The 21,754-nt window shown below is 43.0% G+C and overlaps 1 protein-coding gene across 2 annotated transcripts in view; it reads right to left on the bottom strand.

Annotated features, from left to right (window-relative positions):
- The window catches only part of CEP192 (centrosomal protein 192), a 184,635-nt gene that overhangs the window by 6,259 nt on the left and 156,622 nt on the right, over positions 1-21,754 (bottom strand). For both annotated transcript variants that reach the window (XM_040432242.1, XM_040432243.1), the window contains exons 43-46: positions 14,937-15,032; positions 14,727-14,846; positions 6,629-6,735; positions 3,003-3,126 (exon numbers count right to left, since the gene is read on the bottom strand). In XM_040432242.1, coding sequence (XP_040288176.1) covers positions 3,003-3,126; positions 6,629-6,735; positions 14,727-14,846; positions 14,937-15,032 — 447 coding nt within the window. The remainder of the gene's footprint in view (positions 1-3,002; positions 3,127-6,628; positions 6,736-14,726; positions 14,847-14,936; positions 15,033-21,754) is intronic.

The following is a 21,754-nucleotide window of genomic DNA, read 5'->3' as shown; positions in this document are numbered from 1 at the left end:
GTGGCTTGTATTAAACTTTCTCTACATGATAAATGTCACTTGCTGAAGTGAGACAACCCCTTTAAAGGGGGTATTCCCATCACAGACAATGGGAGCATATCGCTAGGATATGCCCCCATTGTCTGATAGGTGCAGGTCCCACCACTGGGACCCGCATCTACAACGAGAACGGAGCAGGGAGAGCTGTGGCTGGAGGACCCCGGATTTCCCAGGGTTCGTCCACCACCAAGGGCTGCTCCTATAGAAGTGAATAAGAGCGCACTGCGTACACGTGGCCCCTGCTCCCATTAATTTCTATAGGGCAGGCGGAAATAACCGAGCCAGCAATCTGCTTTTTTCAGCGGCCCCATAGAAATGAATGGAGGGCTGCTGCACATGCGCAGTGCGCCCTCCGTTTATTTCCTCGCTCCGTTCTCTTTGTAGGTGCGGGTCCCAGAGGTGGGACCCGCACCTATCAGACAATGGGGGCATATCCTAGCGATATGTCCCTATTGTCTGGGATGGGAAAACCCCTTTAAGGCCAACTTTGACTGAATGCGTATTCTTGCTTACATTACAAATATCTGAGCTATGAGCCTGAAATACAGCCTCATTCACACTGAATGTTGTGCACAGAATCTGCTTCCCTTTGTTGTCACTGGGAGGCTGTACCGCTTTCCATCTCCCAGCGGGTTATTTCTGCTTGGTTTTACAGACCAAATCTGAAGTACATCTCCTTTTATTTGCTATAGTTCCTGCTGGGTCACTAGAAGAAGTCATTACACATGTCCATACTGAGAATTAGCCCCATAAAATGGTGTTGAAGCTGCGAGAAGAACCGCTGCATTCAAAATGTAAAAAAAATTAATCTGTCTCGTGACCATACCCAAGTGTGATTTTGATGTTACTGAATCATGCATAAACATGTAACAAAAATAGAGAATACACCACACTACACACAGAACTGTTGCTTTAGTCTGCAATTGACTCCCATTTATATATTTAAAAAACAAAAACCCTAAACCTGCCTATATATTTCCTGGACTGTTCCAAGCTGTCCTGCCACAATACTAGTGTAAACTTTGGCTACTTCAGAAATTTTCTGTTTTGAGTTATAAAAGGAGAAAACAAAATGGTAACAATAAATAAATTACATTTACACATTTTGCCCTGGCTGCTTGAGATGCACACACTTTACATAATTTGCTTAAAAAGAGTAACTAAACCTTTTTATGAAGTTTTAATATGTTGTCCATAAAGCACTAATTAAACTTTTTCTAGTATAAAGAAAAATTGTTGGGGGTTTAGTCAGCACAACCCTGTATGCAGGTGCAAATCACTATGGCGAAATACATATACAAACGCAAAAACACAAATGCAATAGCACTCTGCAACCAGCAGAGTGCTGGTTGCAGAGTGCTATTGCATTTGTGTTTTTGCGTTTGTATATGTATTTCGCCATAGCGATGTGCACCTGCATACAGGGTTGTGCTGACTGAACCCCCCACAATTTTTCTTTGTAGTATATATTGGAGGCGTGGCGATCTCCATGCAGTCATGCACACCTGACCAATTAGTCTGCCCTGGAGGCTGGTTTTAAAGTCAGTATAAAACAGTCTGCTTTTACAGCGCCTACCAGTAGCCATTTGGCTCCAGGAGAAGTATATAGTGGGCTCAGCATGCATGTTGGTACTTGCATCCCTGGATACGATGAAAGCTGTCACGGCACCGGACGGGGTTAAAAGCAGAGTGTGCCTGGGGTGCATGCTGTACCTGCGCTCCCTGGACTTTGTGTGGCTATCATGGCCCATAACAGGTAGGTACTAGTGTTAGGGACCACTCAGAGGCGACCTTGACGTGGTGAGTGGCTTATTACGCTTTGGCCAAAATGTACACCAATGTCTCATTCAACATCCAGCATAGAGGCAGGGCAGAGTGCTGGTTGCAGAGTGCTATTGCATTTGTGTTTTTGCGTTTTTCTAGTATACTTCATGATTTTTTTATTTTTATACTTTTACTTCCATAAAGCGCACCATTCACTGTGCGCTTAAAATTCCGTTCTCCATACACTGCTGACAGCTCAGCGGTGTGCGGAGTACACATTTTATGAATGGGCAGCAGTGCTGCGAGTACGGGCCGGACCCATGTACTATGCCAAAATTAGCTGAGCGGAGCAGGTCCTGCTTGCTCCGCTAAGCGCTGCCATGCTACCACAGTGAATGGTGCGCTTTAAGAAAGTAAAATTATAATATTGATTAATAAAGTATATTAGAAATAGTTTTATTAGGGACAACATATTAAAACGTCATATAAAAAGGTTTAGTTACTTTCACAGACAATGGGGGAAAATCACTAGTATATGCCCCCATTGTCTGATAGGTGCGGGTCTCAGAGGTGGAACCTGCACCTACCACGAGAACGGAGCGGGGAAATAAATGGAGGGCGCACTGCTTGCGCTGCCCCCCCCCCCCCCATTCTTTTCAATGGGGTCACCGAAAATAGCTGAGCGCTGGCTTGGCTATTTCAGTCTTCCCCATAGAAATGAATGTGAGCAGGGCCTCGCGTGAGTGGTGCGCCCCCATTCACTTGTATGGGAGCAGCACTTGGCGGTGGATGGACCCCAGGAAACCCGGGATCCTCCAGCCACAGCTCTCCCCCACCGTTCTCCTTGGAGGTGCGGGTCCCAGAGGTGGGACCTGCACCTATCAGACAATGGGGGCATATCCTAGTGATATGCCCCATTGTATGTGATGAGAATACCCCTTTAAAGAAACTTTTACATCAGCGCTATTTATTTCCGTTCTGCTCCATTAACAGCAAAAACAGGCTCAGTTCCAGTCAGTTATGTGCCAAATTCAGCATTTCTAACAGAACCCAATGGCTATAATGCATTTCGTTCGGGAGAAGTTTTTTTTTTTGTGGAGTTCTCGGTGCTATTTTTGACTAAATCTTTGATGGAGATCCCAAATGGAGTCTCCGAAGCACAGGTCATTCAGCTCTCATACAAGAACTGTAACACTTACCAAATACGTTGTGAAAGAGTTGTTTCTTAAGTTCACTTTCAATGTGCTGGATTCACCAACAAGTGTAGAAGGAAAAGTATAGAAGTCTTCTGAGGCAAAAACTCCCCGAACTGCTTCCTCTTGCCTAGTATATACAACATAATAAAATTGTATAAAAGTATGCAAATCGTGTGTAAATATCAAAATCTAACAAGTCCCAAATTGTATTATTTATGAGTCCCCATGCTGCTTGGCTCACGTGTGCAAACAATGAATATTTATATACTCCCCCACTAGTATATGTAGTGAGTAGGGATGAGCGAATTGATTTTGGATGAAACATCCGAAGTCGATTCGTATAAAACTTTGTTCCAATACTGTACGAAGCAGGAGCTCCGTACAGTATTAGAATGTATTGGCTCTGATGAGCCAAAGTTATTTCTTCGCAAAGTCTCGTGAGAATTTGGGTAAAAACTTCATAAATTAATTTGTACTGTAAAAAAACAATTTCCCAAACTCTATTTTGGTTCCAAGGTACCACACAGTACAAATTCATTTATGAAGTTGATACCGAAAGTCTTGCGAGACTTTGCAAAGCAAAAATTTCGGCTCATGTGAGCAATACATTCTAATACCGTACGGAGCTCCTGCTCCGTACAGTATTGGAACCAGGTTTTATGCGAATCGACCTCGGATGTTTCATCCGAAGTTGATTCGCTCATCCCTAGTATTGAGTACAACAAATTAACCCACCCTGAAAGCATTAAAAGGGGTTTTCCGAGATTACTACGTTTAACAGATATGCTCATGTACATCCTCCAAGTTTTTGTTTTTTTTCCTTTCTCCGATTTGGACTCTTGATCCACTTTCACCATGTAAACAAATCATTCTGGTTTGATTCCATCCTGTATGTAGCACTTGCTGTTGCTGTATCCAACCAAACCCATGATGCACTTCTTTCTCTGACACCGCCCCTAACAGCCAGCTGGTTTATAGCTCCTCCCACTCAGCTAGTTCTATAGACGCTTGCCCCTATCACTGCCCCGTTGCTACCTTGACACCCCCATGGACATAACATTACAGGAAATAAGAAAGCTGCACGGACCTGGTCCCAGAATGGAAGGCAGGAGCCATAAAGAGAAAAGAAATACATTACAAAATTAAAGCTACGGTCAGAAAGGATTGTCCTTTCACTGCCAGATGTGCTTGGACATTTTGCACCTCTGGTAGCCAGGACAATTTTCACAGTTTTGAGATGTACAAATAAAACCAGTGCAAAAAAATAATAATTATACCAACGCCCCCAAAACCCATATAGTTTCTGAAGTACATACCCGGCACGTTGTCAAAATGCTACTAAGAACTTTAGATACAGAGGCACCTTCATGCAACTTTATGAAAAAAGATGCTTTGTCGCAATTTTATTATTTTTATATATTTTTTTTTAAGTTGACATTAGTGGGTAAAACATGTGCAGATTTCACACATACCACTTAGGTCTAAATTTACATGCACTTTATCTTCTGAAAATCACCCGAACTGGAGAGACCAAAAACCTAGTGTTAAAGCTGTAAAAAAAAGTTAAAGCGGCAACCTATAAAATACTCCTTGAAAAGTAAATGCACCCCAAAACCTAAGCAGACAACCTGATGATCACAGTTGCCTTGATAGACTATTAACTATCGTGTCCACCTATGTAATCCATGTAACTATGACAAACTGGAATTCTAAAAAAAAAACAAAAAAAAAACAAACAGAAGTTTACACATAAAAACATAAATGTAATATATTAAGATGTGCAAATCTTATATATACCACAAGCATATACATCAAGAGCTTGTGTTCTTAAAAACACTGGAACAAAGGCCATGTAATATATGGCCATCATCCACATATGTATTAAAAATGTATACTGTACAGGGCAAACAGCTTCTAGGTAAACAAAAACGACCTTGTCTGAGAATGCAAAAAACGGTTGATAAAAATACAACCTAATACACAACTTTGCAGCAAACAATGATTATTAGCAAAATTGGACAAAACTCCTAATTTGTGATTAAAATGCATACTGTAGCAGAGACCTTATACAAGTAAATACAGTCTTTAAGAAACTAAGGCCGCTTTCAGACTGGCGTTTTGAATTCTGTTTGTGAGATCCGTTCAGGGCTCTCACAAACGGTTCAAAACGGATCAGTTTAGCCCCAATGCATTCTGAATGGATAAGGATCCGTTCAGAATGCATCAGTTTGGCTCCGATCAGTCTCCATTCCGCTCTGGATGCGGACACCAAACGGATCCGTCCTGACTTACAATGTAGATCAATGGGGACGGATCAGTTTTCACTGACACAATATGATGCAGTTGAAAACAGATCCGGCCCCCATTGACTTTCAATGTAGGTCAAGACTGATCCGTTTTGACTTAGGCTTTTTTTTAAAAGAATAATGCAAACGGATACGTTCTGAACGGATACAAGCGTTTGCATTATAGGTGTGGATCCGTCTGTGCAGATACCAGACGGATCCGCACCCAACGCAGGTGTGAAAGTAGCCTAAGATGCGAGGAGTTCATTCCACACGTCTTACATTCAATGCTGCATGTGGCAAAGAAATGAACAAAATTGCGGGAATGCAATAACTTTCTCATGCACAAATTGGGAATTATGTAGAATATACAGTAATTGCCACCCCCCTATACAAACCATAATCCTAATTAACAAAGAGAAATCCCTGAACCTCATATAATCCATCTAAAGCAGCGTTCAGACCGGTATAATATGGGGGCTTCATTAGTCCCATATTATGAAGACAACGCCTGAACCGCCTGCTGTTCATCAGAAAACGAGTCAGAGCGTCATACCTCATGTTCCAATGAACCAAAAGAGGCCCACGTGTCTGAAAATCTGCAGTAACTGAAAACCATTACTTATGGCGAAAGTCAAGGAGTAAAAAATGCTTTCTCTCACCGATTAAAGTTTTTTCCCTCTGTCAAATATATTAGATATTGCTCTCTAGTGATATCACTTACTGCAGCATGTAATGGTACTGCTAGTGGTCTGTATGTTTTACTGTATAGATTGGGTATGGACATGATAGGGACAGTGTTAAAAGGTAAACTATTGTTTGTGTTGCGTTTGATGTAACTTATTTGGCACTGTGATCTGGATGAAGAGAGCAAGGATGTTCGCTGATTGATGGGGGTAGGGGGTTGATAACATGGACTACTGTGCATGCCATCTTCCCCCTGGGACCATGTACAGTCTACCTGTGATATATCATATATCTATACTTAGAAATAGGCTTGGGAATGAAAACTGCAGGAAAAAACGAGCCTGGCTTTAATCTCTACCTGTTACACTGACTAAGACCCAGCCATTGGTGGCAAGGTCATACGAGGTACGTCCTTGGCACCCGAGTTGCCTGCCAAGATGTATCAGATACATCCTTGGCAGGGAAACTGTTAAAGGATTGTTGTGCAAACCAGGAAACCCCTTTCAGTTGTAAAGCGGGTTAGCATACATACACTAGGTTTTGACCACATTATGTAAATTAGAACTATATAAAAATAAAAAAAAAGTTAAAAAAATTATCCCACACACAAATTTCCAACTAGGGTATATTCCAAAAAAGATAGCTATTTTTACGTACACTGGTTTTAGAGCAGATGCCTCCGAGCCAGATCTTTTCCTTGGGTTCACTTGAACTTCTAAAGCTTCTGATGAACTTTTTGCAAATTCTCTTTCATCTTTGAAACCCTTTAGGGTGAAATAAGAGTCACACAGCTTATTCCAAGCTTTTTATGTGTAGATAGAAGTGCAAGGCACAAATATGTGATATAGACAACAACCATTTAATACCATATTTTAGAAATCGTATCTGTGGTGGTTAAATGGTTATTTGGTGATTTTGTATCTTTTTAATCTCTCCCTGATGCAGCAATTTTCAGTTTTTGCATTTTCGTTTTTACATAGAGGTATGAGGGATTGTACTTTCTAACAGCACAAATATACATTGCATAAGATGTAGTGGGAAGCTGGGAAATATATTTCTTTGCATCGCCATATTCTGACCCCCATAACTTCTTTATATTTACAGCCAGGTCCATAAATATTGGGACAGCGACAAATTCTAACATTTTTGGCTCTATACACCACCACAATGGATTTGAAATGAAACAAACTAAAAGTGCTTTAACTGCAGACAGTCAGCTTTAATTTGAGGGTATTTACATGCAAATCAGGTGAACGGTGTAGGAATTAGAACAGTTTGTATATGTGCCTCCCACTTGTTAAGGAACCAAAAGTAATGGGACAATTGGCTTCTCAGCTGTTCCATGGCCAGGTGTGTGTTATTCCCTCAATTATTCCAATTACAATGAGCAGATAAAAAGTCCAGAGTTCATTCCCAGTGTGCTATTTGCATTTGGAATCTGTTGCTGTCAACTCTCAAGAGGAGATCCAAAGCGCTGTCACTATCGGTGAAGCAAGCCATCATTAGGTTGAAAAAACAAAACAAACCGATCAGAGAGATAGCAAAAACATTAGGCGTGGCCAAAACAACTGTTTGGAACATTCTTAAAAAGAAGGAACGCACCGGTGAGCTCAGCAACACCAAAAGACCCGGAAGGCCACGGAAAACAACTGTGGTAGATGACCAAAGAATTCTTTCCCTGGTGAAGAAAACACCCTTCACAACAGTTGGCCAGATCAAGAACACTCTCCAGGAGGAAGGTGTTTGTGTTTCAAAGTCAACAATCAAGAGAAGACTTCACCAGAGTGAATACAGAGGGTTCATCACAACATGTAAACCATTGGTGAGCCTCAAAAACAGGAAGGCCAGATTAGAGTTTGACAAACTACATCTAAAAAAGCCTTCACAGTTCTGGAACATCCTATGGACAGATGAGACCAAGATCAACTTGTACCAGAGTGCTGGGAAGAGAAAAGTATGGAGAAGGAAAGGAACTGCTCATGATCCTAAGCATACCACCTCATCAGTGAAGCATGGTGGTGGTAGTGTCATGGCGTGGGCATGTATGGCTGCCAATGGAACTGGTTCTCTTGTATTTATTGATGATGTGACTGCTGACAAAAGCAGCAGGATGAATTCTGAAGTGTTTTGGGCAATATTATCTGCGCATATTCAGCCAAATGCTTCAGAACTCATTGAACGGTGCTTCCCAGTTCAGATGAACAATGACCCAAAGCATACTGCAAAAGCAACTAAAGAGTTTTTAAGGGAAAGAAGTGGAATGTTATGCAATGGCCAAGTCAATCACCTGACCTGAATCCGATTGAACATGCATTTCACTTGCTGAAGACAATACTGAAGGGAAAATGCCCCAAGAACAAGCAAGAACTGAAGACAGTTGCAGTAGAGGCCTGGCAGAGCATCACCAGGGATGAAACCCAGCATCTGGTGATGTCTATGCGTTCCAGACTTCAGGCTGTAATTGCCTGCAAAGGATTTGCAATCAAGTATTAAAAAGTGAAAGTTTGATTTATGATTTTTATTCTGTCCCATTACTTTTGGTCCCTTAACAAGTGGGAGGCACAGAAGCAAACTGTTGTAATGCCTACATCGTTCACCTATTTTAGATGTAAATACCCTCAAATACAGGGTCCATTCACACGTCCGTTGTTTCTTTCCTGATCTGTTCCGTTTTTTGCTGAACAGATCTGGACCCATTTATTTTCAATGGGTCCTGGAAAAAAACGGACAGCTCAATGTCTGATTTTTTTCAGGACCCATTGAAAATGAATGGGTCCAGATCTGTTCAGCAAAAAACGGAACAGATCAGGAAAGAAACAACGGACGTGTGAATGGACCCTAAAGCCGACAATCTGCAGTTAAAGCACATCTTGTTTGTTTCATTTCAAATCCATGAAATGTTAGAATTCTGTCGATGTCCCAATATTTATTGACCTGTCAGTGGAGCTGTGCGAGGGCTCATTTGCGGGACAATCTGTATTTTTCATGGATACCATATCTGGGTGTAAAAGAAAACAGCTGTGCTAAAGGCACCCATTTTGTCTACTTCATTCATATATCTTTGAATTAATATAGTCTGTTTTCTTTACATCTGTTTTGCAAGTATCATTTATAAGAAACTTTGATTCCGCTGTATTTTCAAACAGGGAACTACTTAAAGGGTTTCTACCACCTCATTTGGACCTAATTAGCTGTCAGACACTAGCGATCTGCTCTACCTAACCATACTATTCTAAGACCTTTCTCTGCAGCCGTTACACTAAAAAAAAAAAACTTTTATTGCTATGCAAATGAGCCTCTAGGTGCTATAGGGGCGTCTTTTCAGTACCTAGAGGCTCCGTCTACTCACCCTGTATTCCGCCCCGCTCGTCCGTCGAGCCCGCCCATCTCTAGTTGCCAGCCTCCATCTCATCCGTCGGCCTTATTCTCGCGCCTGCGCCGTGTTAGTCTGTATTCGGTGCTGGCGCAGTGACTGTCTGACCGCTCCCGAACAGACGACGCCCGGCCAGACAGTCACTGCGCCGAGTACAGACGCACACGGCGCAGGCGCGAGAATAAGGCCGACTGATGAGATGGAGGCTGGCAATCTAGAGATGGGCGGGCTTGACGGACGAGCGGGGCGGAATACAGGGTGAGTAGACGGAGCCTCTCTAGGTGCTGAAAAGACGCCCCCATAGCACCTAGAGTAGGGATACTCAACCTGTGGCCCTCCAGATGTTGCAAAACTACAACTCCCATCATGCCCGGACAACCTACAGCTATCAGCCTACAGCAGGGCATGGTGGGAGTTGTAGTTTTACAACAGCTGGACGGCCGTAGGTTTAGCATCCCTGACCTAGAGGCTCATTTGCATAGCAATAAAAGTTGGTTTTTTAGTGTAACGGCTGCAGAGAAAGGTCTTAGAATAGCATGGTTAGGTAGAGCAGATCGCTAGTGTCTGACAGCTAATTAGGTCCAAATGAGGTGGTAGAAACCCTTTAACTAGCAAGACATTATGAAATGTAGAAAAGAGGCTTTTTGAATTATGCACTTAGAAAATTACATCTGGATTTTACGTATATTATACAGGGTAGCCCATGAAAAAGTAGCCCGCCTCCAGCGATAGTATGACAAGATTAGGCTTCAGTGAATCGAGCTTTGGCTCTTAAATCCGAAGGCGATTCATTCAAAGGTATGAGGTACCAGCCGGTACCAAAGCAGACTTCGGATTCCTATTTTTAAATGTTTTTAAATACGCAGATATGAATACAGTAGTGATTCACCGAAGTCTTGCACTACTTCGGCCAAGACGAAGATTGGCTGTACGGAAATAGCATTAAAAACAAAGTTTTTGAACGAATTGACTTCGGACCTTCGAAGCCCGATTTGGTCAAGCTTAGACAGGATGAACGAGCAAGTGGATTATTGTGGGTAATTAAAAAAAAAAAAAACTAAAAAAAAAAAAAGTCACAAAAGATGGTAGTCAGGTCTATGCATCTTTGGGCATGTCGGATTATGCTGGCTAATACTTCTTGAGATGCTGCAGATAGTGTTTGTGATGTTCTCCTTGACTTTATCCAGGGTAGGAGGATTGTTAGCAGACACTTTGTTATAAGTTAACTCAGAGATAAAATCTCATGGGGAATGTGGTGGTCAATCGCAGAATATAGAAACTGCTGTGATTCTCACGCAAAGCAAATGTGATGTGTGACACCATCTTTCTAACACAATGGGCAACCAATCAGAGCTCACCTAACAGGTATCTGAAAAAATGAAAGCCGATTTCTGATTGGTTGCTATGGATAACCAAGACAGATTTACCATTAGGCAATTTGATTTGTAGGAATCCCAGAGGCAGGCTACTTTTTTGTGGGTCACCCTGTAATTCTGATTGGTTACTTTAATAAATGCTTCCAATTGGTTGTATTGAAATTAGTTTGTAAGGAGGAAGGAGGGTAGATTCCCCAGGCAATAATAATAATAATAATAAATAATAATTGCACGGACTATGCCTAGCAGAGAACCCATTACACAGCAAATTTGTCTGAGTCTTTGATTCTTAGGCCAGCCGACTTTCCCTGCTGCTGATCAAGCGGGCGCAGCTCCTGCACCTGCCCGATCAGATCAGGTACATGGAAATGCAGCAAGAGACCGCATTCCCTCATGTAAGTGAAAATGCGGGAAGGGGTTAATACTGGAGTGCCGTAAAAATGGCTCTACTGAATAATGCCTCTTACTGGCTGCAGTAGAAACAGGTCATTGTTAATGGTTAAAATAAATTTAACAAATATCCTTTTATATAGAAAGCATATTAGGTGATGTGCATCTCTGTAATGAGAAGGGGTGTGGTCTAATGACATCAACACCCTATATTAGGTGTGCATAATTATTAGGCAACTTCCTTTCCTTTGGCAAAATGGGTCAAAAGAAGGACTTGACAGGCTCAGAAAAGTCAAAAATAGTGAGATATCTTGCAGAGGGATGCAGCACTCTTAAAATTGCAAAGCTTCTGAAGCGTGATCATCGAACAATCAAGCGTTTCATTCAAAATAGTCAACAGGGTCGCAAGAAGCGTGTGGAAAAACCAAGGCGCAAAATAACTGCCCATGAACTGAGAAAAGTCAAGCGTGCAGCTGCCAAGATGCCACTTGCCACCAGTTTGGCCATATTTCAGAGCTGCAACATCACTGGAGTGCCCAAAAGCACAAGGTGTGCAATACTCAGAGACATGGCCAAGGTAAGAAAGGCTGAAAGACGACCACCACTGAACAAGACACACAAGCTGAAACGTCAAGACTGGGCCAAGAAATATCTCAAGACTGATTTTTCTAAGGTTTTAGGAACTGATGAAATGAGAGGGAGTCTTGATGGGCCAGATGGATGGGCCCGTGGCTGGATTGGTAAAGGGCAGAGAACTCCAGTCCGACTCAGACGCCAGCAAGGTGGAGGTGGAGTACTGGTTTGGGCTGGTATCATCAAAGATGAGCTTGTGGGGCCTTTTCGGGTTGAGGATGGAGTCAAGCTCAACTCCCAGTCCTACTGCCAGTTTCTGGAAGACACCTTCTTCAAGCAGTGGTACTGGAAGAAGTCTGCATCCTTCAAGAAAAACATGATTTTCATGCAGGACAATGCTCCATCACACGCGTCCAAGTACTCCACAGCGTGGCTGGCAAGAAAGGGTATAAAAGAAGAAAATCTAATGACATGGCCTCCTTGTTCACCTGATCTGAACCCCATTGAGAACCTGTGGTCCATCATCAAATGTGAGATTTACAAGGAGGGAAAACAGTACACCTCTCTGAACAGTGTCTGGGAGGCTGTGGTTGCTGCTGCACGCAATGTTGATGGTGAACAAATCAAAACACTGACAGAATCCATGGATGGCAGGCTTTTGAGTGTCCTTGCAAAGAAAGGTGGCTATATTGGTCACTGATTTGTTTTTGAATGTCAGAAATGTATATTTGTGAATGTTGAGATGTTATATTGGTTTCACTGGTAAAAATAAATAATTGAAATGGGTATATATTTGTTTTTTGTTAAGTTGCCTAATAATTATGCCCAGTAATAGTCACCTGCACACACAGATATCCCCCTAAAATAGCTAAAACTAAAAACAAACTAAAAACTACTTCCAAAAATATTCAGCTTTGATATTAATGAGTTTTTTGGGTTCATTGAGAACATGGTTGTTGTTCAATAATAAAATTAATCCTCTAAAATACAACTTGCCTAATAATTCTGCACTCCCTGTATATATACACTGCTCAAAAAAATAAAGGGAACACAAAAATAACACATCCTAGATCTGAATTAATTAAATATTCTTCTGAAATACTTTGTTCTTTACATAGTTGAATGTGCTGACAACAAAATCACACAAGAATAAAAAAAATGGAAATCAAATTTTTCAACCCATGGAGGTCTGGATTTGGAGTCAAACTCAAAATTAAAGTGGAAAAACACACTAGAGGCTGATCAAACTTTGATGTAAATGTCCTTAAAACAAGTCAAAATGAGGCTCAGTAGTGTGTGTGTGGCCTCCACGTGCCTGTATGACCTCCCTACAACGCCTGTGCATGCTCCTGATGAGGTGGCGGACAGTCTCCTGAGGGATCTCCTCCCAGACCTGGACTAAAGCATCTGCCAACTCCTGGACAGTCTGTGGTGCAACGTGACGTTGGTGGATAGAGCGAGACATGATGTCCCAGATGTGTTCAATTGGATTCAGGTCTGGGGAAAGGACGGGCCAGTCTATAGCATCAATGCCTTCATCTTGCAGGAACTGCTGACACACTCCAGCCACATGAGGTCTAGCATTGTCTTGCATTAGGAGGAACCCAGAGCCAACCGCACCAGCATATGGTCTCACAAGGGGTCTGAGGATATCATCTCGGTACCTAATGGCAGTCAGGCTACCTCTGGCGAGTACATGGAGGGCTGTGCGGCCCTCCAAAGAAATGCCACCCCACACCATTACTGACCCAATGCCAAACCGGTCATGCTGGAGGATGTTGCAGGCAGCAGAACGTTCTCCACGGCATCTCCAGACTCTGTCACGTCTGTCACATATGCTCAGTGTGAACCTGCTTTCATCTGTGAAGAGCACAGGGCGCCAGTGGCGAATTTGCCAATCTTGGTGTTCTCTGGCAAATGCACAACATCCTGCACTGTGTTGGGCTGTAAGCACAACCCCCACCTGTGGACGTCGGGCCCTCATATCACCCTCATGGAGTCTGTTTCTGACCGTTTGAGCAGACACATGCACATTTGTGGCCTGCTGGAGGTCATTTTGCAGGGCTCTGGCAGTGCTCCTCCTTGCACAAAGGCGGAGGTAGCGGTCCTGCTGCTGGGTTGTTGCCCTCCTACGGCCTCCTCCACGTCTCCTGATGTACTGGCTTGTCTCCTGGTAGCGCCTCCATGCTCTGGACACTACGCTGACAGACACAGAAAACCTTCTTGCTACAGCTCGCATTGATGTGCCTTCCTGGATAAGCTGCACTACCTGAGCCACTTGTGTGGGTTGTAGACTCCGTCTCATGCTACCACTAGAGTGAAAGCACCGCCAGCATTCAAAAGTGACCAAAACATCAGCCAGGAAGCATAGGAACTGAGAAGCGGTCTGTGGTCACCACCTGCAGAACCACTCCTTTATTGGGGGTGTCTTGCTAATTGCCTATAATTTCCACCTGTTGTCTATCCCATTTGCACAACAGCATGTGAAATTGATTGTCACTCAGTGTTGCTTCCTAAGTGGACAGTTTGATTTCACAGAAGTGTGATTGACTTGGAGTTACATTGTGTTGTTTAAGTGCTCCCTTTATTTTTTTTGAGCAGTGTATATATATATATCCTAAAACCCATCAAGAAATAGTAGGCATCACCTTTTGGTCAGTGTAGATGACTTTTCAGCAGTCATCTTACTATGAGCACAGGCAGGATTATAATGACAGATAACACCTACATGTAGATAACAAAAGCCACCATTCACAGTAGGCAATTGTCAAAGCTTAAACTTCCTTCTGACCTCTGCACAGGTCAGAGGCAAAAAAATTAATAAAATCATAGTACTTATTGATTACCGAGCAGTTAAAAACCGTAAAAATATGATGCAGAGGCCATTTGTTATAGAGTAACCTGAAAGTGTTTGCCTATTACTGTACTCCAGGAATCTGATAGCCGATGCCTGTTCTTAGCCCTGGTGTTCAAATAAGTATATATTTTTTTTGTCTCATGTTGAATATTGCTAGGGACCCACATAATTCACAAACGTGCTTACTTCTCCACAGAGCTGGAACCTCACTTTATGCTTTAAATGTGGCCTGGAAACTGGATGACATTCAAGGTCCCAACACTGAGTATAATCACCTTTGTCTCTAGGGAAAAAGGTAACTGGCACCTAAAAAAAAAAAAAGAGTAACCAATTAACTACTAAACACAATATCAAAGTATTTTTAAACATAAAGATGCATAAGATTAAGTGACATACTTTTAGTTTCTCATCAGCAGCAAGAACTCCAGAAACACGAGCGCATCTAAAAGCTGTATAAGTTGCACGATATACGTCTCCACTCTCGTCAAGAGCCTGAAGGGGGGACAAACAAAAAGAAAAAAAAACACACCATCAACAAAGGTCATAATGTACAAGATGCACACTAAAATCCTCACACTGAAATAAAGGGGTTGTCACATGAAAAACTGTCAGTTTATCTAGCAGAGCAATTGGAGTAATTAATAGGGAGATATCTGGATCTGTGTGAGGTACAGGGCTGGTTCTAGCTTTGTTAGAAAGAGACTGTCATGTGCTATATCCCCCCCCCCCATTATTCATGGCATAACCTCTTATGCAGTGTAATCTGTGGGCACCAGGTTATAGAGTAGGAGGAACTGAGCAGACTGATACACAGATTTATAGGAAAAGATTCAGTAAAACTTGCAATTTATAAATTTAAATTCCAGCTCATTCTGAGATTTGGAGTCCAGGAGGCGGCCCCATCAGTGATTGACAGTCTTTCCTCTATGACTGTTTACAGATATAGCTGTCAATCACTGGTAGGATCGCCCCATTGACTTCAAAGCCCTGAATGAGCAGGAATTTTAAATGTATAAGTCTACTTTCACACTTGCGTTTTGGCTTTCCATTTGTGAGATATGTTCAGGGCTCTCACAAGCGATCCAAAACGGATCAGTTTGCATTCTGAATGGAAAAGGATCCGCTCAGAATGCATCAGTTCAGTCTCCGTTCCGCTTTGGCGACAGACACCAAAACGCTGCCTGCAGCGTTTTGGTGTCCATCTGATGAAACTGAGCCAAACTGATCCGTCCTGACACACAATGTAAGTCAATGGGGACGGATCCGTTTTCACTGGCACAATAGAAAACGGATCAGTCCTCCATTGACTTTCAATGGTGTTCAAGACGGATCAGTCTTAGCCATGTTACAGATAATACAAACGGATCCGTTCTGAACAGACAGACTGTTGAATTATCTGAACGGATCCGTCCATGACTGATCCGCACAAAACAGTGTGAAAGTAGCCTAAATGACAAAACATACTGAATCTCTTCCTATAAAACTATATATCAGTCTGCGCAGTTCCTCCTGCTCTATAAAATGGTGCCCGCAGCTCAGGTGCTATTTTCAATGTGATCGGTTTCCTTTAAATTTGTTCCCACAAAAGGCCAGGTGCACAGTGAAGTTTTTTTATGCATGAAGGAAAAGACGACAATTATAATTGCTTGTCCTCCAAAACGTAATCTTTATAAATGTACATATGCACTTAGTACATACTTGACTAACTTTCATATATCCTTTGAAGTCCTAGCCGGACCTAATATTGCCATTCAGGGTGTGTTCAGTTAAAAACTTGCACCATTTTGCGAGCAAGTTCAGTCAGTTTTGTCTGCGATTGCGTTCAGTTTTTTCCGTGCAGGTGCAATTCGTTTTGATGCGTTTTTCACACCCCCCAAAAAAAACAAAAAAAAAACACCGAGAAGGTTTACAAACATCTTTTAGCAACTGTCAGTGAAAAAGGCATTGCATCCGGATTACAATGAGTGGGTGAAAACGCTGAATATAGAACATGCTGTGATTTTTACGCAAAGCAGAACTGACGCGTTGGAAAAATATAAATAAAATGCTCATGTACAGACCTATTGAATTGAATGCATCAGGATTCAGTGCAGGTGCTATGAGTTTACTTCACGCACGGAAAACTCGCTCGTGTGAAAGGGACCTTAGGCTGAGCTGCAACACCAGACACGAACCATGTCTAATCACAGAATTCTTTAACCCCTTAAGGACACAGCCTTATTTCACTTTAAGGACCAGGCCATTTTTTGCAAATCTGACCAGTGTCACTTTATGTGGTGGTAACTTTAAAACGCTTTTACTTATCCAGGCCATTCTGAGATAGTTTTTTTCATCACATATTGTACTTCATAACAGTGGTAAAATGGAGTAAAAAAAATTCATTTTATTTATAAAAAAATACCAAATTTACCAACATTTTGGAAAAATTAGCAAATTTCTATTTCTCTACTTCTATAATACATAGTAATACCTCCAAAAATAGTTATTAGTTTACATTCCCCATATGTCTACTTCATGTTTGGATCATTTTGGGAATGCCATTTTATTTTTTGGGGACGTTACAAGGCTTAGAAGTTTAGATGCAAATCTTGAAAATTTTCAGAAATTTTCGAAAACCCACTTTGTGAGGCTTACATAATGGAAACCACCCAAAAATGACCCCATTCTAGAAACGACACCCCTCAAGGTGTTCAAAACTGATTTTACAAACATCATTAATCCTTTTGGTGTTCCTCAAGAGTTGATGGCAAATTGAGATGAAATTTCAGATTTTAAATTTTTTGACAATTTTTTTTATTTATATCTATTTTTTTCCCCACTAACAAAGCAAGGGTTAACAGCCAAACAAAACTCTATATTTATTGCCGACTCTGCGGTTTACAGAAACACCAGATATGTGGTTGTACACCACTGTATGGCCCCACGTCAGGGCGTAGAGTGAAAGGAGCGCTGTGTGGTTTTTGGAAGGCAAATTTCGCTGGACTGGTTTATTTACACCATGTCCCATTTGAAGCCCCCTGATGCACCCCTAGAGTAGAAACTCCAAAAACGTGACCCCATTTTGGAAACTACAGGATAAGGTAGCAGTTTTTTTGGTACCATTTTAGGGTACATATGATTTTTGGTTGCTCTATATTACACTTTTTGTGAAGCAAAGTAAAAATAAATTGAAATTCTGAAATTTCATCTCCATTTGCCATCGACTCTTGTGGAACACTTAGAGTTAACAAAGTTTGTAAAATCAGTTTTGAATACCTTGGAGGGGTGTAGTTTCTTAAATGGGGTCACTTTTTGAAGTTTCTACTCTAGGGGTGCATCAGGGGGGGCTTCAAATGGGACATGGTGTCAAAAAACAAGTCCAGCAAAAACTACCTTCCAAAATCCATATGGCATTGCTTTCCTTCTGTGCCCTGCCGTGTGGCCATACAGTAGTTTACGACCACATATGGGGTGTTTCTGTAAACTAAAGAATCAGGGCAATAAATATAGAGTTTTGTTTGGCTGTTAACCTTTGCTGTGTTACGGGGAAAAAAAACTTTTTATTTTTTATTATTTACAAAGTTCATCTGACAGATTAGATCATGTGCTATTTTTATAGAGCAGGTTGTTACGGACGCAGGGATACCTAATATGTTTACTTTTTTACATTTATTTAAGTTTTACACAATAATATTTTTGAAACAAAAAAAATCATTTTAGTGTCTCCATATTCTGAGAGCCATAGTTTTTTTTATATTTTTTGGGCGATTGTCTTAGTTAGGGTCTAATTTTTTGCAGGATGAGATGACTGTTTTAATCGTATGATTTTGGGGTGCGTATACCTTTTTGATCGCTTGCTATTACACTTTTTGTGATGTAAGGTGACAAAATTATGGCTTTTTTGACACCATTTTTATTTTTACGTTGTTCACATGAGGGGTTAGATCATGTGATTTTTTTTATAGAGCAGGTTCTTACGGACACGGCAATACCTAATATGTGTACCTCTTTTTTTATTTATTAAGGTTTTACACAATAATATCATTTTTGAAACCCCAAAAACTTGTTTTAGTGTCTCCATAGTCTGAGAGCCATAGTTATTTTATTTTTTGGGCCATTGTCTCATGTAGGGGCTCATTTTTTGCGGGATGAGGCGACTGTTTGAATGGTACTATTTTGGGGTACATACCTTTATTTGGAAGTAAGGTGGGCAAAATTTCTATTTCATCATAGTTTTTATTTTTTATGGCGTTCACCGTGCGGGGAATGTAACATGACCATTTTATAGATCAGGTCGTTACGAACGCTGTGATATATAACATGTGTAGTGAATTTTTTATTTATTCTTTTTTAATCAGGGATAAATGTGTTTTATTTTATATTTCTTTACTTTTTTTCACAAACTTTTTTTTTTACATAGACCCACTTGGTTTTTGAAGATCCAGTGGGTCTGATGTCTGTATAATACAGTACAGAATTGACCTGCGGTTTGTAGCGATCGGCAATACGGGGGGGGTCACAGGACCCCCCTAGGCATAGTCACAGGTTGCCTGCTGAATGATTTCAACAGGCACCCCGTTCTGATCACTGCCGGCCATGCGGCAGTGATCGAAACTACACAGGACGTACAGGTACGCCCTGTGTCCTTAAGTACCGGGACATCATGGCATACGTGTACACCCTGTGTCCTTGAGGGGTTAAAGGGCATCGGTCAGCAGATTTGGTGATGGTCCCATGTTCATGTGTGCCCAAACTGCAGCAAAAAACGAGATTTTTGTATAACTTACCAGTAAAATCTCTTTCTCGCTCTTCCTTGGGGGACACAGGAAACCTTGGGTATAGCTCAGCTCCCTAGGAGGTGTGACACTAAGTGAAAGACTGTTAAGCCCCTCCTCCAGCAGCTATACCCTCAGCCTGGAGAGAGAGACTACCAGTTATGTGCCCAAGTAGTTAAAACAAAGGCAAGGATCAACCAAAATAACACCAAGTCAAAACACCCGTCAGGGCAACCAAAACAATGGGTGGGTGCTGTGTCCCCCAAGGAAGAGCGAGAAAGAGATTTTACTGGTAAGTTATACAAAAATCTCGTTTTTTGGCCCAATTCCTTGGGGGACACAGGAAACCTTGGGACGTTTAAAAGCAATCCAAAAAGAGGGAGGGACCACAACCCAAGATGAATTAAAGCACCGTAGGCATTAAGGCACCGCCGCCTGCAAGACCAGGCGGCCCAAAGCAGCATCCGCCGATGCATAAGTGTTCACCCTGTAGAACTTGGTGAAAGTGTGCAAAAAAGACCAGGTGGCCGCCTTACACAATTGTTCAGCAGAAGCTCGATTTCGCTGAGCCCAGGAAGCCCCGACCGCTCTGGTAGAATGAGCGGTAACACCAAAGGGCGGCTCCCTGCCCTTAGCACGGTAAGCCTCAGCAATAGCCATCTTGATGAAGCAGGCAATAACCACTTTAGATGCCGCCAGCCCCCTGCGCAGACCCTCCAGAACCACAAATAGAGAATCCGAGCGCCGAAAGGGTCTAGTCACATCCAAGTAGATCCTCAGAGCCCTAACAACATCCAGACGGTGAAGATCCCGTTCCCGAGGATGAGACGGGGACGGGCACAGAGAAGGAAGGACAATGTCTTCATTCAAGTGAAAAGCGGACACCACCTTTGGAAGGAAATTCGGAACCGGGCGGAGAACCACCTTGTCCTGGTGAAAAACCAAGAGGGGTTCTACGCAAGAAAGTGCCGCCAATTCAGACACACGCCGAAGAGACGTGATGGCAACGAGGAAAAAAACTTTGCAAGACAACAAGCGAAGGGAAACCTTACGCAGAGGCTCGAAAGGAGAAGATTAGAGAGCCGTCAGCACAACATTAAGATCCCAAGATGGAACAGAAGCGCGATACGGGGGAGCATAGTGAGCAACCCCCTGAAGAAAGGTCTTAACTGGACCGAGCGGAGCCAGAGGGCGCTGGAAGAGGATCGAAAGCGCTGAGATCTGACCCTTCAGGGTACTGAGACCCAAACCCAAGTCCAGACCAGACTGCAAGAAGGATAAAATCGTGGGGAGAGAAAACCGAAGGGGATGAACATCTAAGGTCTCGCAGAATTTCAAATAGGCCCGCCAGGTTCGGTAATAAATCCTGGACGATGTCGGTTTACGCGCACGAATCATGGTACGGACCACGTCAGCAGAAAACCCCTGCCGCGTTAGAACTGCGGTTTCAATAGCCACGCCGCTAAACGTAGCGACCCTAAATGCTGGTGGAAGATCGGCCCTTGAGAGAGGAGATCTTCTCTTAGAGGCAGAGGCAAGGGAGCGTCTGCCAGGAGCAGCATACGGTCGGCGTACCAAGGACGACGAGGCCAATCCGGGGCTATTAGGATCGCAGGCGTGCCTTCCGCCGCGATCTTCCGAAGGACTTTTGGAAGAAGAGGCAGGGGCGGAAAAACGTAGAGGAGAGAGAACTCCGTCCAGGGAAGGACGAGCGTCCGCGCCGTAAGCGTCCGGATCCTTGGCTCTGGCCATGAAGGTGGGAATCTTGTGGTTGAATCTGGAGGCCATGAGATCCACGTCCGGACGACCCCAACGAAGGCAAAGAGACTCAAAGACGTCGGGGTGCAGAGACCACTCGCCCGGGATAGTCTTCCGGCTTAGGAAATCCGCCGCCCAATTGTCCACCCCCGGAATGTAAATGGCCGAAAGGGCTGGAACATGAACTTCCGCCCAGCGAAGGATTAGAGACACCTCCCTCATCGCCGCCGCGCTGCGGGTGCCCCCCTGATGATTTATGTATGCCACAGCCGTGGCATTGTCCGATTGGACACGAACAGGGTGACCCTGAAGCAGCGAAGTCCAATGCCGGAGTGAGAGGAGAACCGCCCTCAGCTCTAGAACGTTGATCGGCAGTTTGGACTCCGATGGAGACCAAGTGCCTTGTACGGACCGAGGAGGAAACACCCCCCCCCCCCAACCCCGCAGACTGGCATCGGTGGTAATCACCAACCAAGTTATCGGCAGAAAGGACTTCCCTTGGAGAGGGGTCCGCAACCACCAGAGGAGAGAGGAGCGAACCTGGGGGGGAAGGGGAAAATGCCGATCCAGACTCTCCTGGGACTTGTCCCAGGCGGACAGAATGGCAGTCTGAAAGGTGCGGTAGTGATACTGCGCGTAGGGGATTGCTTCGAAACAGGACACCATCTGTCCCAAGACCCGCATGCTGAACCGGAAGGAAGG

Source organism: Bufo bufo, chromosome 5, assembly GCF_905171765.1.
Source record: "Bufo bufo chromosome 5, aBufBuf1.1, whole genome shotgun sequence".
In the NCBI taxonomy this organism is placed as follows: Eukaryota; Metazoa; Chordata; class Amphibia; order Anura; family Bufonidae; genus Bufo; species Bufo bufo.
Note: the sequence above shows the minus strand (reverse complement) of the source record. Positions and strands in the feature narration are given on the sequence as shown.